The sequence below is a fragment of the Varanus komodoensis genome, unplaced genomic scaffold (assembly GCF_004798865.1).
Source record: "Varanus komodoensis strain SLA01 unplaced genomic scaffold, ASM479886v1 scaffold18_3, whole genome shotgun sequence".
Classification (NCBI taxonomy): domain Eukaryota; kingdom Metazoa; phylum Chordata; class Lepidosauria; order Squamata; family Varanidae; genus Varanus; species Varanus komodoensis.
The window spans coordinates 14,366,546-14,381,489 of record NW_025335549.1 but is presented as its reverse complement, the minus strand read 5'-3'; the positions used below and the strand labels follow the sequence as shown (position 1 = coordinate 14,381,489).

At 50.5% G+C, this 14,944-nt stretch overlaps 1 protein-coding gene across 4 annotated transcripts in view; it reads left to right on the top strand.

Annotated features, from left to right (window-relative positions):
- The window catches only part of COL4A6 (collagen type IV alpha 6 chain), a 145,398-nt gene that overhangs the window by 107,987 nt on the left and 22,467 nt on the right, over window positions 1-14,944 (top strand). For 3 of the 4 annotated variants that reach the window (XM_044427516.1, XM_044427515.1, XM_044427518.1), the window contains exons 17-27: window positions 577-646; window positions 2,546-2,656; window positions 4,097-4,246; window positions 4,954-5,058; window positions 5,498-5,655; window positions 6,877-7,056; window positions 7,569-7,752; window positions 9,367-9,420; window positions 12,068-12,139; window positions 13,321-13,428; window positions 14,486-14,707. In XM_044427516.1, the coding sequence (XP_044283451.1) occupies window positions 577-646; window positions 2,546-2,656; window positions 4,097-4,246; window positions 4,954-5,058; window positions 5,498-5,655; window positions 6,877-7,056; window positions 7,569-7,752; window positions 9,367-9,420; window positions 12,068-12,139; window positions 13,321-13,428; window positions 14,486-14,707 (1,414 nt within the window). The remainder of the gene's footprint in view (window positions 1-576; window positions 647-2,545; window positions 2,657-4,096; window positions 4,247-4,953; window positions 5,059-5,497; window positions 5,656-6,876; window positions 7,057-7,568; window positions 7,753-9,366; window positions 9,421-12,067; window positions 12,140-13,320; window positions 13,429-14,485; window positions 14,708-14,944) is intronic. The other variant, XM_044427517.1, reaches the window with a different exon arrangement.

Below are 14,944 nucleotides of genomic sequence, written 5' to 3'. Positions count from 1 at the left end.
ACATTTCTTGCTGTATTCATGAGAGCAGAAATTGGGATCAGATGAGATATGGACAAGGTCTGGTTTTCACTGGCATGATAATGATGTACCTGGGCTGCACTTCAGTGTGGTTTACTTGATAGAATGCCCCTCCACCCAAGACATTCCCCGCACAATTAATCTAGCTTTTCAAGGTGATAGGTTCTGTCCTGGTTTGCTCCCTGACATGCTTATTTTCTCAGTGCAGGGAATTTATTTGATTTTCTTGCATCCTACAGACTTGAAGTTCTACAAGAAAATCAAAGCAAATTCCCCCCTGTGGAGTTTCCAAAGGCCTAACTAAACAGATGAGGGAGATCTGTGATTGGACCTGCAATCTAGGACCATAGTCCAAACACAGACCTCATACCTTAATGAGAAGATGGTCTAAGGACAAAATCCTAAGCACGGTTGGTCAGAGAACAGCCCTACAGCTCCCAACATGGCAGAAGTCATGGGGCGTTTTCTGTCTTAATGTGCATAGCATTGAACGCTGAGTTGTCCTCTGGATTAAGCAGGAATGGTTTATATGGACCCTGCTTGTGTTTCCTCTTCCAGGGTGACTTTGGTGCTATCGGCCCACCAGGTCCTACAATAGTGATTGACAGAGAAGGTGCCGTGATCTCAGGTGCGTCCTTGCGCTTGGTGCAGGCCTGTCTCTAGGTGGCGTTGCCATGGAGGCAGTCAAGCTAGATCATGCCCGTCGCTCAGTTTCATGCAATGATTTCGTGGTACCCAGAGGGCCGTGGGCCATGCTCCGCCATATTTGTAAGAAGCGAGCATTACATGGCACACTCATCCTGTCTCTTCGTTGCTGCCTATCAGAGCTGGCAGGCGAGCTGGTGGTGGGGGGAATGGGCAAAACCTCCGATAGACGGGCTGGCCAAGATCCATGCATGGCCAGAAGCCGCATGTTTTGTTATCCCGCTGTGGTGAGTGGAATCTCTTTTCAGCCCAGGGGCTGGATTGAATTTCAGTGACAGTGGGCGGAGCCAAAGTCAAGGAAGCCCCAAATGATTGGTGGCCAGAGAAGAGGGGGGTGCAGGGAAGGAATGGGGCACTGAGGGGATACCGGAGGGGCAGGTGTGGCCCCCAGGCACATCTGATGAGGCACATGGGCTTGAGGAGCAGCACTCTGTAGGCCAAACTAGACAGACGAGGGAGGTCTTGGTCAGGGGTGGGCAGATAGGAATGCAGGGGAGACTGCAAGCAGCAGAGAGCAGAGCTGCAGAAGACAAGAGGGAAAGCAGGGCTGTCCCAGCAGCCCTGCTCAAGGGCTGATTCATTTTTTCCTCTGCCCTCTTCAACCACTTCCCCTCACGTGTTACGTCTTTTCGAATCTGAGGTTCAGCTGCTCAGGGGCCTGCTTGGCTGAGGAGAGGGATGAAAATAGTCTAGATAAACAACCACAGGATTCCCATCTATTTTGGAGGGCCCACGGCGGATTTTTTTAGGCCTGCGCAAGGTCGCTAGCCGCATGACAAAGAGTGTGACCCGCTTGGCGCAAGACAGTCACTCCACCCTCTGTCTTTCCCTTCTGCTGCTAATGTCGCCTCAGGAAAGGGCTGTTTCCGGCAGAGACTTGGCACGGGGGGAAGTTCCACTTAGGCGAAGGGAAATGCATCACTTGCTCCCGCTTGCCGAACTTGTCCTGGAGAAGCTGCCTGCTCTCCATGCAGTAAATCCCAGGAGCAGCACGGGAGCTTGTGTGCGCCTTGGAAAGGAAGCGTCTCTGTGCAGCGGGCTGGACGCTGATAAGGGAGCTCCCAGATGATAAAATACAGTGATGCTCCAGTGCGCACGATGACACCTGCACTTTTCAAAGGGAGCAATTTAGGGTGAAGCCATCGCTCCCTAGGGCTGGCTGTAGCCCAGTGGTTGCCCTGCTCCATCCGCTTACCCACAGCTGGACTTGTTTCCGAGCCAAGTGCCTTGTTCTCGGCCTTCGGGACATTTTCCTTCGTTACTAGCACACATCACACGGAGTTTTTGCAGTGGTACCAGGGACAGTCCCTCAAATTGCTCACTGGCCACAGGCCCAAAGAGTTGCCTACTCCCTGCTGCACCCTATATTTCTCCCCACAACTCTGTCCCCCAACACCTGCACTTTCTCTGAATATGTTCTACGTTTTCATCTCCCTCCCCTCTCGTGTGTAAGCAACAGTCTTCCACAACCTGGTGCTTTCTCACAGGTGTGGGAGCAGAACTTCCATGAATCTTAGCCAGCATTCCCATTGGCCAAGCTGGCTGGAGATGATGGGAGCTGTAGTCCCACACAATTGCAGTTGTAGTAGCTGGAGAAGGCTGCGTCATAGTGGCAGCTGGGCTCAGAGATGTTCTGATGAAGCATTGGGATGGCGCATTGATGCCATGCACTGTCTTGCTTGCCTGTCTTGTGGGCTGCTGGGTCTTGTATTGTTTTCCTCTTGTATGCCTCCCCGAAAGAAGCTGCTGCCCTTCATCAAACCACTTTAAATGAATCAAATAACAAATAAGTCTTCCTTTCTGCTTTTTTTTTAATTACTAGGTCCTCCTGGGGAGCCGGGGACACCAGGAATCCCTGGCTCCAGAGGTGAAAAAGGCAGTGTTGGCTCACCAGGTCTTGCCGGCCGACCAGGAATTCCTTCACCCTTTCCAAGTAAGTCAGCTAAGAAACATTGCCTTGAAAGATCATTTAGTGGTGCCTGATCTCTCAAACATGGGCTATAGTCTTCCATGGGTGTTCTCTCATAAGCACTAGAGATGCCAACTGAAAGTAGGTTTTATGTGTGCACGGTACATTATGCACACATGGATAAAATTCTCTTGGAGGAAAATGGCAGAAGGACCAGAAGTAAAACCAAAACCAAATGTCTGAAGGTGCAGTTCTATTTCTTCTATGGTTGGGTTTTGTGTTTTGATGGATCCCTTTTTGGACTGTGTTTTAGAGAAGAGATCCTTTGAGCCTGTACTTCATTATTGTTAGCTGCCCAGAGTGCCATTTTAGGCAAGGGGGGAATAGGAATTAACGACACATGAATCACCAAAGAATGATTACATTGCCTCCACTGCAGAGGCAATCTGCACAGTACGGGCCAATTACTATTTTGGGACTGCAGATGGCGCCGTGGTTTAAACCACTGTGCTGCTGGATTGAAAGGTCGCCGGTTGGAATCTGCACATGGGGTGAGTTCCCGTTGCTCCATCCCAGCTCCTGCCCACCGTGCAGTTCGAAAGCATGCAAATGCGGGTAGATGAAAAGGTGCCACTTCGGTGGGCAGGTCACAGCGTTCCGTGCACTTCGGTGTTTAGTCATGCCGGCCACATGACCACGGGGACTGTCTGCGGACGAACGCTGGCTCCCTCGGCCAGGAAACGGAGATGAGCACCATGCCCTGGAGCCAGGCATGACTGGACGTCACGCCAAGGGGAAACCTTTACCTTTACTGCAGAAAGGGCTCAGGAGCAACTCCGGAAGGACACTAGCTCTGCAAAGCCAGTTCAGGGCTTCATGAAGCGGTATTTTCAGGCAGACTTGCCTCTGGCAGGACAGCTGGGAGCACGTGCTGGACCCCCCTGCTGTGAAGACCCGTCTCGGCCTGACCAGCTGGCCACCAGTTCAGCGCAGGCCTGCAGCTGACTTCCCTGCATGGGTTCTGTGTCCATTTCGTCCTCTGCTTTGTCGTGTTTTAGCTGATAATCCCTCCCATTCCCCCTTTCCCAATTTCGAAGAGGCATTGTTTGATGCTAACCTACCCGGCATGCCCGGCATGTGCTGCAAAGGGCAATTTATTTCCCCCTTAATTGTTTTGCGATTAAAAAAATAAGAACATTAGTGATCCTGAGAGCCAGTGTGGCACAGTGGTTCAAACGCTGGAGGGGGGCCCAGGAGATCTGGGTTCTAGTCTCCTCCCAGCCATGAAATGCACTGGGTGACTTTGGGCCGGTCACCGACTCTCAGCCTGAACCACCTGTGAGAACAAAATGGAGAGGAGAAGAATTATGGCAGGGAAATGGCGGGGTGGTAATATAATCAATCAGTTAATTAAAATGATTTGACATAGTGACTGGCAAGGTAAGGTATGTCTGCCTTCCCCAGGTCCCACAGGTCTGATGGGATTCCCAGGTGTCCCAGGACTTAAAGGTGACCGAGGAGACCCTGGTCAAGCAACATTTGGATTCCCTGGCCAACCTGGCAAAGATGGGGCTCCAGGTTCGCCAGGGGCTCCAGGCTTACCTGGCCCATCACGTAAGTACAAGACCTAATTCAGCTTTTGCCCTGGCTTCGCTTTGCATTATTCTGCATCCTCTACTCCCAGGCCTCAAAGCTGGAATGAGGAAATTTAGGCCAAATGCAGCACTTCTGGGTTTCCTGTCTGGGTGCTGTCACCACCCATCTTCCTCCTCCAGCCCCACCTCCTTTCCTCCAAACACAGACTGGAGGTTTCCCAAGATTGTGCAGTTGTTTTCCCATTCTGGAAAGGTAAAATTTGTTGTTAATGATGGGAAGAGCTTTAAGCTGCAATATGCTGGAGAGCAGCATTACAATTTTAACCTTGTCTTTTAGGCCTTTGGTTCCATCTACCACCCCGAGAGTATCTCCAAAATGGGACTCAGCCAGATTGGGAAGTTCAGTACCCTGGGTGTGGGTGTCCATCTTAGAAAAAGAGGTCCACACACTGGCTGAACATGCATCATCCCAACTGGTGCCATTTCAGGGCTGTTGAGCTGGAAGTTGGAGGCTGGATCATGAAACCCCATCAGATTTTCACCCACCATTTAGATTCTTCACAGATCCCTAGTTCTGCATGCTTGCTTTGAAGAAAAGATGGAATTCCCACCATCCTAATGAAATATTGTATGCTTTGCCATTAATGGCCATGATTCCACTTCACCCCAAGAATACAAATGCATTTGGGATTCTTTTCTTTTTCCTTTCTTATTATGAATCTGTAGGGACCATAGATACAGCAGGAGCAATCTTTAGTGGAGAACCCGGAGAACCAGGAGTCCCTGGACCGAGAGGGCCACCAGGGATCTTTGGTCCAAAAGGGTACAAAGGTAAGCTGAACTTTGGTAGAGGCGTTTTCTGGGTGAACAAAGGCAAGAACCTTCCTGACTGTTGAACAAAGAGGGGAAGCAACCTGTGCGTCCACTTGCTTGCTATGGATCTCATTAGAGACTGGAAGTTTTCTGCCTGCACGTGTGTGTGTGTGTGTGTGTGTGTGTGTGTTTTCCCTGTTCAGTAGTGCAAAGCTGGCTTGATGCTAACCATGATTTGGTGGGAAGCCTGACCTGGAGAACCAGAGAAAGCTGTGCCTGCTGTGTCGCCCCAGAGGCCGCTTCACAGGTAGAGCAACAGCAGGCACTGGGCAGCTCCAGATGGTGCTTTGCCCGTTGGATGTTCTGAGGCGCCAGCTGTGGTCTGCTCGCCGAGCAGTGGTTTCATGAAGACGGCCCTCGTTTTGGCTTGATGTTGACGTGCCTGCTCTTTTCTTAGGCGAAGGAGGCGATTGTGCTTGTGACGGAGGAATCGTCAGGGTTGGCTTGAAAGGGGAGCCAGGAGAGCCTGGCCTACCTGGAAGACCAGGAGAACTAGGCCTGAGAGGACCTTTGGGAGAGCCAGGAAGCAGTACACCTGGACCACCAGGCCCACCAGTAAGTCAGGAGTACATTTCTCCATGCATTGATTCTGGGGCCGAACACCGGCAACCTTGCTTGAGGGTGCTCTGGAACCTGGAAGCAGGGTGGGCAGCGCTTCTGAGAGGTTCTTATCCAGCAACTGAGTCCCTAACTGCATTGATTAGAAAGCCAGGTTGGAGTGGTAATTAAATCAGAGACCTGGATTAGGTTATGGAATCAGAAAGAAACCTCCAGAGGGCGCTGAAGCAAAAGGGAGGGACTCTGCGAAGGTCAAGTGGCTGGAATCCCCTCTCAGCCCTGCCTCTTTCATGCGCTTGTTGTGTGGATTGTGTGGAGAAGAGGCTGCGCTTGCTACCTGGAGAGAATCCTGGAGGAAGAGTTCTATATGAGGGCGATCAGTAGAGTTGCGATGGCTTTGGGCAAAATAGGCTGGCAGGTCCTGGAGGCTGCGGAGCGAGTGCTGCATCTCTCATGCTCTCAGAGCTGGGAGGAAGAGTCCAGTCCAGCCCTGTGGCACAACCCCATGTGTGATGTGCCATGCACCGCTGTGGTGGCCCAAGAGCAGAGCTTGTTCTCTGGGAACCGGAGTGGCTTTTGCAAGCTGGCTGTGGTACAGTACCACATCCTGAGGTGTAGGCATTGCCAGACCCCATAACCCCCCAGGAGAGTCCAGAAATGTAGACGCCACTGTTGATCCCAATCAGCCAGTTCTAAAACAAATAGTTTCATGCAGAATTCTGACATAATTTAAATGCATGCAGCTTACACTAGAAAAAGTTCCCAAAGGATCATTTTCTGCACTTGTGTACTCCTCTCGTGTATTCTTCAAATGTGATTTGCTAGGAAGCCACGTATTTCTTTTAGAGCACTGAAATTATTTTAGCCCAAGGGCTGCATTGTTTCAGTTGGTGTGTGTGTGTGTGGGGGGGTATTTTCCAGGGGGTGGCCAGGACCCAAAGCAGAAAGGACTGGCCAAAATGCCGGCATAGTTTATCCTAATGCTGTTGATGCTGGTAATGCAAGAGGGGCATTTCAGCCTTTTAAGATGTGGGGAATCCCAGCACAGATGCTGGCAAGCCACCAAAGGATTGGGGAGGGGGATTGGGGTGGGGAAAGGGGTCTCTGTGGCAGGGAAGAGGGTGGATCTATCCCGGGAAGCCTGTAGGGTCATAGGGGATCCTGCTTAGGCAAAACAGTCGAGGCTGCTGCTTGACCCTATGTGTGTTTGCCTCCTAGGGCTCGTTTGGTCAGCCTGGACTTATAGGCCTCAAGGGAGCGAAAGGAGAACCATTGATAGCCTCCGGCAGAGGAGCGCGAGGAGATCCAGGGGACATGGGCCCCAGGGGCCCTTCAGGTGTGCCAGGAATTCCCGGTAGGGCTGGCACCCCCGGTTTGCAAGGTCCACCTGGTCCTCCGGTAAGTTCGTACCTCTTGGAAGGCCTCATGGCTACTGCATGCCGTTTCTTTTGTGCCGGTGCCACATTGCCTCCCTGCCCAGAGCCCGGCCGTGATGGAAGCCTTAGCAATGTGGGCTTCTCAGGACGGTGGGTGTTCAGCCGCCTGGAGAAAGGATCTGCAGGGACCCTGTGTCAGAGGTGCACATCAAGCAAAGGCTGGAAAAACACCTGTGCTTCTGGTTTAGGCAAGGGCGGCGATGAAAAGATGAGCAGGTGGGGTGGTGATAATCGCAGCCTAGGGGGTCTCCCATCCGAGGGGAGTCCCTTTCAGCCTTGTAGTCTGGCTGGGTTGGAGGAATTGGTTGGGACATTTTTTGGAACTAGAATCCAAGCCAGGGAAGTTTTGGGGTTGCATGGCTCATGGCGACTGCTGCAAACTCATCTTCCAAGCCGCAAGATATGCATCTCGCCATATCTCTGGTCTTCACTCTTGTGTGCGTGTTTTAAATCAGATATTGTCTCCGTGTTTAGGGTGATGGTGGACTTGGCTTCCCAGGGGAGAAAGGCTTGCCGGGGTTACCTGGTTCAAAGGGTCAGCGTGGAACAAGTGGTTTTCCCGGCATTGCATTACCAGGCCCAAATGGAGCTCGTGGGCCTCCAGGTGATCCCGGAATCGATGGGTTGTCAGGGCAGCCTGGTCCTCCAGGTCCTCCAGGTATGTTCTTTGGGGGAGCGGTGTTTTTCCTTGTCGGACAACAATTGTTTTAAGCAAAATCCAGCTTCGATTTTTAACTTTTCACTTGTTTCTGCATTCGGTCTTACCAAGTTCCCTAGGTTTCACCGTGCAGCTGCAGTTCCCCAAGGTATTATCAGGAGACAACCAAGGAACATTAGACATGGCGGCCACCGTTCATTCACTTGTCCAGCAGTGGTACACTGGGAAGTTCAGGACAAATGAGAAGTGGGGCTTCTCCCTACAGCAGAGTTGAACTGCGGGATTCACTTCCCAGGATGGAGTGATGGCCATCGACCGGCAGGGCTTTCAAAAGAGATCAGATGCATTCATGGGGCAACGGGGAGGATGTTACGATTGGCGAGTTGTGTGGCTGTGGATACCAGTCCTCGGACAGCTTGGCCAAGATGGGGCTGTTGCACTCATGCCCAGCTTAGGGCTTCCCCTAGGCATCTAGTTGGCCGTTGTGTGAGCAGACGCTGGACTAGTTGGGTTTTGCTCTGGTCCCACCGGGGTGCTTGGACGTTCCAGTGGCAAGGAGTAGCAGCTGCAGCTGCTGTCTGCCTTGTCTTTCCTTGAAGACGTGGGGCGCACAGTACCAGAGGGGGGATGGCAGGAGGAGATAGGAGCTGGTCAGTGGCCAGCACCTGTCCGTCGCAGGTGTCCTGGCCTTGGCATGTGCCCAAAGCCCTGGCTGCTGTTGCTGTGTCTTTACCAGACGGGGAAAACACACCCATGTGTGCAAATCAGGGCCAGTTAACTCCTTTGACTTCCATTCTGGGGAAGCATTCCCGTGGTGGCCAAAAGTCCACCAAAGCTTAGTTGGAAGCTCTTCCCGTGGGTAAATAAACCATGTGAGAAGCACTTCAGCCTTTTGGAATGGGGAAAACAGCTCACAGAAGCTGGGAATACACCAAACAATTCATGCCAGGAGAACGTGGTGTGGCTGTCTGGGAAACCCAGAAGGCCGAGTTTGGCCCCCAGGAGGGCTGAGTTTGACCCTTGACCCGAAGGCCTGTGCCCACAGTGAAAATGTTCCTTCTGAAGAGCTCAGCCTCCGCATCTGGATTGGTTTGCCACCCTGTGGGAAGTTAACTCAAATCTTCTCCTTGTTCCTAGGTTCTAACGCCAGCTTTTCCAAATAATTTTAACAACAGCAACGTGTTCCTTTCTGTGCTGCTGCCGCTGCTGCTTGTTCTGCATATGACTTCTGCCTTATACATAGCTCATGTTGTGTTCATAGAGATGAATTTCGTCTTGCAGTGTTTTAAAAATATGACTTATATTCACAGGCCAAACATTCTTCCAAACAGGCTCTCCTCTCCCACCCAAAAGGGCAGGAGCCACTTCCTCCAAAACGTTGCCCTCAAAATAATTAAAATAAAATAATTAATTAACGAATTAAACCCCTTAAAATTCAGCCTCCCAGAACTTCCTCTTGAGCTGCGGGTCTACACGGATGCCCCCATCTGCAGTGCCTGTGAATATAGGTGCATTTGTGGTTCGAAGCAGACTGCTTCCAGTCTTGTGGGTTGTTCTTTTCCCCTCCGCCTCCGCCTTTGTTTTAACCTGTCCTCCTTTGCTTAACTGGTATAGGTGATTGCTGCTGCGGTGAGAAGGTTGGTAATCGAGTCTTAGACCCTCTGGGAGGTGAGAGCGAGGCCCGCCATTGCCTCTCTTGTGATGGGAGACCCCTCTGCCTTCCCATCACGGCACGAGACACACGGAGAAGCATGTCGTGTGACACGGGGGGGGGGTGCTGCATTTGCTGGTCCTACGAGGGGACGTGTGCAGTAGGGAGCTTGCTTACATGTGCTTCACCCGCCACCGCACCCCACAAAATGGGCGCTTCCATCCTAAGCCTCTGCGACGCGTTTCCACATCTTTTCTTCTTGCATGCTTGCCTTAAAATGACTCTGGAACAGCAACGACCATTGCATGGGGCATGCCCCACGTCGCACTTGCAGGGGTCTGGATTTCACTGGCAAACCCAGATCCTTGGCTGAGAACAAATGATTTGTTCCTTCGCACAAAGTTGCAGAGACCGCTGCGTTGTGTCACTCGCCATTTGGCCAGATCTTGGTATTGCGCTATACTGGCTGGGGAGGGCGAGTTTACACTGGGGAGGGGGCTGAGAAACGGCCCCCCTCTACATGGTAATCCTACATGGCATAAACCCATTGAAATGGATGGAACTTGAGTTGGACCAGCTTAAGCCCCATTTGTTTCAATAGGTCTCCGCTAAGTAGGACTAACATGGCGAGCTCCCCAGAAGCTCCAACTGTTTGCATCAACTGTTGTTTTCTTCTTATTTCTGTAAATTCAGTTGGTTTGCAAGGGCTTGTCCCATTTATCTTGACAGCGGCTGAGAAACCTTGATGAGGGTTTCCTTTGGATGTTGGGCCTTCTGTAGTCACAGCTTTTGCATTGTCCGTTTTTTCTGGATGAGCACGAGGGTCACAGGCTGAAAGGGCAGAAGGCAAAGCGTGGCCACTTGTCCACCTGGATCCAACCCCATCCATGTGGCCAAATGGCATAAGATTTACATTGCCATGGTTACAGTGTGACTAGGCGTTGACGTGCCTTTCCATGGCTGCCATCACAGGCCTCCAACTGTGGCTTCTCATGTTGGAATGTGACCCTGATGCTGCCAGCAAAATTTGGCCATCAGCCTGATGTGGACTTTTGACAGAAGATTAAGGGGACTGTCTGATCTGAAGAAAGTGCATTTTTGCATGCCTCTGCAAATGTGGCAAATGTTGGGGGGTGGTCAGTGGGAATTTGGGATTTTGAGAGACTGGGATGAGTGCTCTCACAAAATGGCTGCCACCGTGGACACAGCCAGTCACAAAACACTTGTTTCCCACAAGGGAAAAAGAAAAAGCAAGGTAGTTTGCCCTAGAGTCTGTATACAAGGCAGAAAGCCACCCTTCTGAACCCAAACAGAGATGGTGTTCGTTCTTCTTTGTTTTGTGTATGTAAAGCAAAGCAAAGGTAATTTTTAAAAGGATGTCCCAGTGAGGAAGGTCAAGATCTCTTCTTGCTGATGCCGGAGTGTAGGACACAGAATATTCCACTGAAGTTGCATCAACCCAGATTCAGGCTGGACTTCAGGAAAAGCTTCCTCGCTGACAGAGCAATGCAACAGTGGAACCAGCTGCCTAGAGAGGTGGTGGCTCTCCCACACTGGAGACATTCAAGGGGAAACTGGACAGCCCTCTGAACGGGATGGTGTAACTTGGTGTCCTGGAACAGCAGTGGGTTGAACCCGATGGCCTTCATGGCCCCTTCCAACTCTACTCCTCTATGATTCTAAAAATAAATCTTAAAAATGCAGATCAAGAGGGTCAGGGAGCCTGGAAGGTACCAAAGTGTAGCATTGCATTGGAATGATCAGATCTATATTGAACAATGCATTTTTTAAAATAATTTGTGGAAATAAAGAGCACGCCATGTGTTACTGACCTTCAGTACTTCCTGGAATTATCCGAAGTGTGATTAAAACCCCTGGAGCTTCCAATGCACTGTGTACAAGCTGGAAGGAAGCAGGAAATCAAATTATGGGCAAATGGCTGTGATGGAGCAATCTCAGCCCTAGAATGGAAGTGCTGAAACTTGTCTGCACAGTCATCCCCTTCAACACAGGAAAAGCTCCTTGCCCCTGAGGAGCAAATCAAACATCATTCCCCCTCCAGTGCGAAGACTTGCCTCCATGGGAGAGCAAATGCTTCACATGCCAAAAGTTCCAGGCTCAGTCTAGAGTTAATGGGTGATGCAGCAGGTGAACTGGAAATGCTGGAGAGTCTCTACCCAACGGTGCAAACACACAGAGCCAGAATGATGCGATAGTCCTACGTCATAGGAACCAAATGTCCAGGGCACATGTTGCATCCCGCATTCCGTCCAGTCTCCTTCTCAACAGACCTCCACTAATGCATTGGCCAAAGCCAAGCGTTCTTGCAAGATTTCACCATCTGGATGGGCATTCCTGTGGCTGCCTTCCTTACTGGGCGTTGATCAGCTCCAGGGTCTGTCTCGGGCATTATTTGGCCTGTGCCAGCCATGCAGCCCACACCTCTGGGCCCAGCTCTTGCCACCCTAGTAAAATAGACAAAATTGAGCCACCCAGTCTGCAAAAGGGTGCAGAGAGTCTCAAAGGCATGGAAGCACTCTCCTTTGGCAGGCTTAGAAGGTTGTTCGTGTACCTACTAGTGTTTCCTTACTCTTTTAAAGCATAAAAGAGGACCCTTACTCCATGAGTAGCCAAGTAACGTTCCAACATGTTTTCTTTCTTTAGGTGTAGTCCTACCATGCGTAATTCCTGGAGAGTTTGGTCCACCTGGGCTTCCGGGATCCACAGGATCTCCAGGTATCAAAATTATCCTGGGTACAATAGGTGGGTAGAAGGTGGGTTGGGATCTACCAACCACTCTTGATGATCAGGAAGGGCTTCTGACTCGAAGTCAGTGAACAATAGCAACAAGAGGCATTTTCTCCCCACTGCTTAATTGGGCAGCTAAAATGAGTGAATCCCGGGAGGAAGTAAAGTTGATTTGTGATTGCCACAGTGTGTGTGCCGAGAAAAAAATTCTGGGCAGAGTGTGCGTTGAAAGGCACCTTCTTCTGCAATTCTGTGCCTCCCTGTTTGAACGCTTGTTTCCACCTGGCTACAGATCTGGTGAAAAACAAAGTGGATTCCTGCTGGCTTCTGTTGTAAAAGTGACGTGCCGCAGTCCGCAGCCAGAGAGACCCTTGAACTTGAGGACTGTGGTTAAGGTCAAGAGAGAAGAGGAATTCTGGGTCAGGATAGATAGCTGGTAACATCACAGTCTCGCCATTTCAAAAGTTCTGGTGCTGGTTCTGGCAAGCCCTTGCTCTGCTGCTATTCCTCCCCAAGCGTGGAAAAAGTAAAAAGAACCGAGCAAAAGGAGCTGCAACTCACTTGCCTTGGCGTCACTTTCCAGGAAGTGGAAATCTCAAAGCTAGTTCTGACTTACGTCTGTATCAGATCAAAAGCTTTTGATCTGAAACTTTCCAAATGAAAAATGTGCATGCACATCCTTAAGTGGATGTGTCAGTTGTGCACGTTTTTCAAAATAATGAGTATTTTCCTTGCACTCTTTCACATGTACCCTTTTTTGAGCACATTTTTGTTCTGCAAAACATGTCCGAATATCAGAAATGTGCAGGGTTCGACTGCAGAGGGCGTATGGATCTGGTTTTCCTTCCCGGACATGTGAACTGGGTAAATTCCACTCAAGCCCAAATCAAATCCAATTTTCCATCGGTCCCTTTTCACACTGTGTTAAGTAATATTATTATCCATCACATTTCTATACCACCCTGTAGCTGAAGCTCTCTGTGAGGGTTCTAACATAAGCCACCCATCCAGATTTCAACCAGGCCTGACCCTGCTTAGCTTCCAGGATTGGGCAGGATCAGACACTGCAGGCTATACCCTGGAGGCATGCACTGTTCTTGCACTCTCTCTGTATGTGGGGTACCCTCATCCAAACCTGTCTTGTTGAGTGGTTATTTCTCAATCATCAGGTGCCAAGGGAAGGAGAGGGTTCCCAGGCATCCCAGGGCAGCCGGGATTAAATGGTTTCAAAGGACAGCAAGGGACACCAGGACAAGCTGGGCTCCCAGGAATGCCAGGTAAGAGCTGGGAAGGACACCGGACATAGCAACCCTCTCACCCTGCAAACAGCCCTCCATCAATAAAAAGTCATATATCTGCTGTTCTAATGGTCACAAATAACATTTTCCTAACTATAAATGGTCGTGTAAGCCAGGAAATGGAGGTAGTGACAGATTTTATTTTCCTGGGCTCCAAGATCACTGCAGACAGTGACTGCAGCCAAGAAATTAAAAGACGCTTGCTGCTTGGGAGGAAAGCTATGGCAAATCTAGATAGCATACTAAAAACATCACCCTGCCGAGAAAAGTTCATATAGACAAGGCTATGGTTTTCCCAGTTGTGATGTATGGCTGTGAAAGTTGGACAATAAGAAGGCTGAGCACCGAAGAATTGAGGCCTTTGAATTGTGGTGCTGGAGGAGACTCCTGTGAGTCCCTTGGACCGCAAGGAAATCAAACCAGTCAGTCCTAGAGGAGATCAACCCTGACTGCTCTTTAGAAGGCTAGATACTGAATATGAAACTCAAATACTTTGGCCACCTAAAGAGAAGGAAGGATTCCCTGGAGAAGACCCTGCTGCTGGGAACAATTGAAGGCAGAAGGAGAAGGGGACGGCGGAGGATGAGGTGGCTGGATGGAGTCACTGGGGTGGTGGGTGTGGGCTTGGGTGGACTCCGGGGATGGTGGAGGACAGGAAGGCCTGGAGGAGTGTTGTCCATGGGGTAGCGATGGGTCGGACGTGACTTTGCAACTAGAAAAGAAAAGAAAAGCCAGGAGCTCAGAGAAACACTAACTCTCAACCTGAGACTGTTCTTTCTTAAAAGCCTGAAGGATACCATGATCAGTGGTACTGAAAGTTGCTGAGAGATCCAGGAAGGTCATCATAGTTTTGGCCAATGGCTTGCACCTCAGAGTGCTGGGAAAAGAGGCCATTCTGTTTTGCTCTACCTATCAAATGTATGTGCTAGACTGCCATTATAGCCACTGGGTTCTGCAGTGGATGGGAGCTGTAGCTGAAACTGTAATGTAAGTGCAGTCAACATATTTGCGGTTATTGTCCGTTTTATCGTTTAAGGCTTCTCTGGCATCCGTGGAGATCAAGGGCTGCAAGGACTTCCAGGGCTTGATGGACCTGATGGCTTTCATGGGAAACCAGGTGCTCCTGGTTTGCCGGGTGCAAAGGGGCTGCCTGGTGAAGTGTTTGGGGCTGAAAGTGGACCTCCAGGGGAACATGGGCGGCCCGGATTGCCAGGAGATAAAGGCGTTGCCGGGGATTCTGGCCTGCCGGGACCGAAAGGTTGGTTCTGCTTTTACTGGAATCTGTCCAGAGGGCCCAGGTGCAAATGTCTTGCTCTGTCTGGTGCTCTTCAGTGCCTGAATGGGAAACTGCTTGAGAACAGCTAATGCATTTCACCTTGAGTGGAAGAAAAAGCAGACAGAAATGGGCTAAATAAATATTAGGGCAGAGGGCAGGCAGATCTTCAGATCTGAAACATTCAACCTGCCCTCTGGTTTCTCTTAAGGCAGGAGTGCA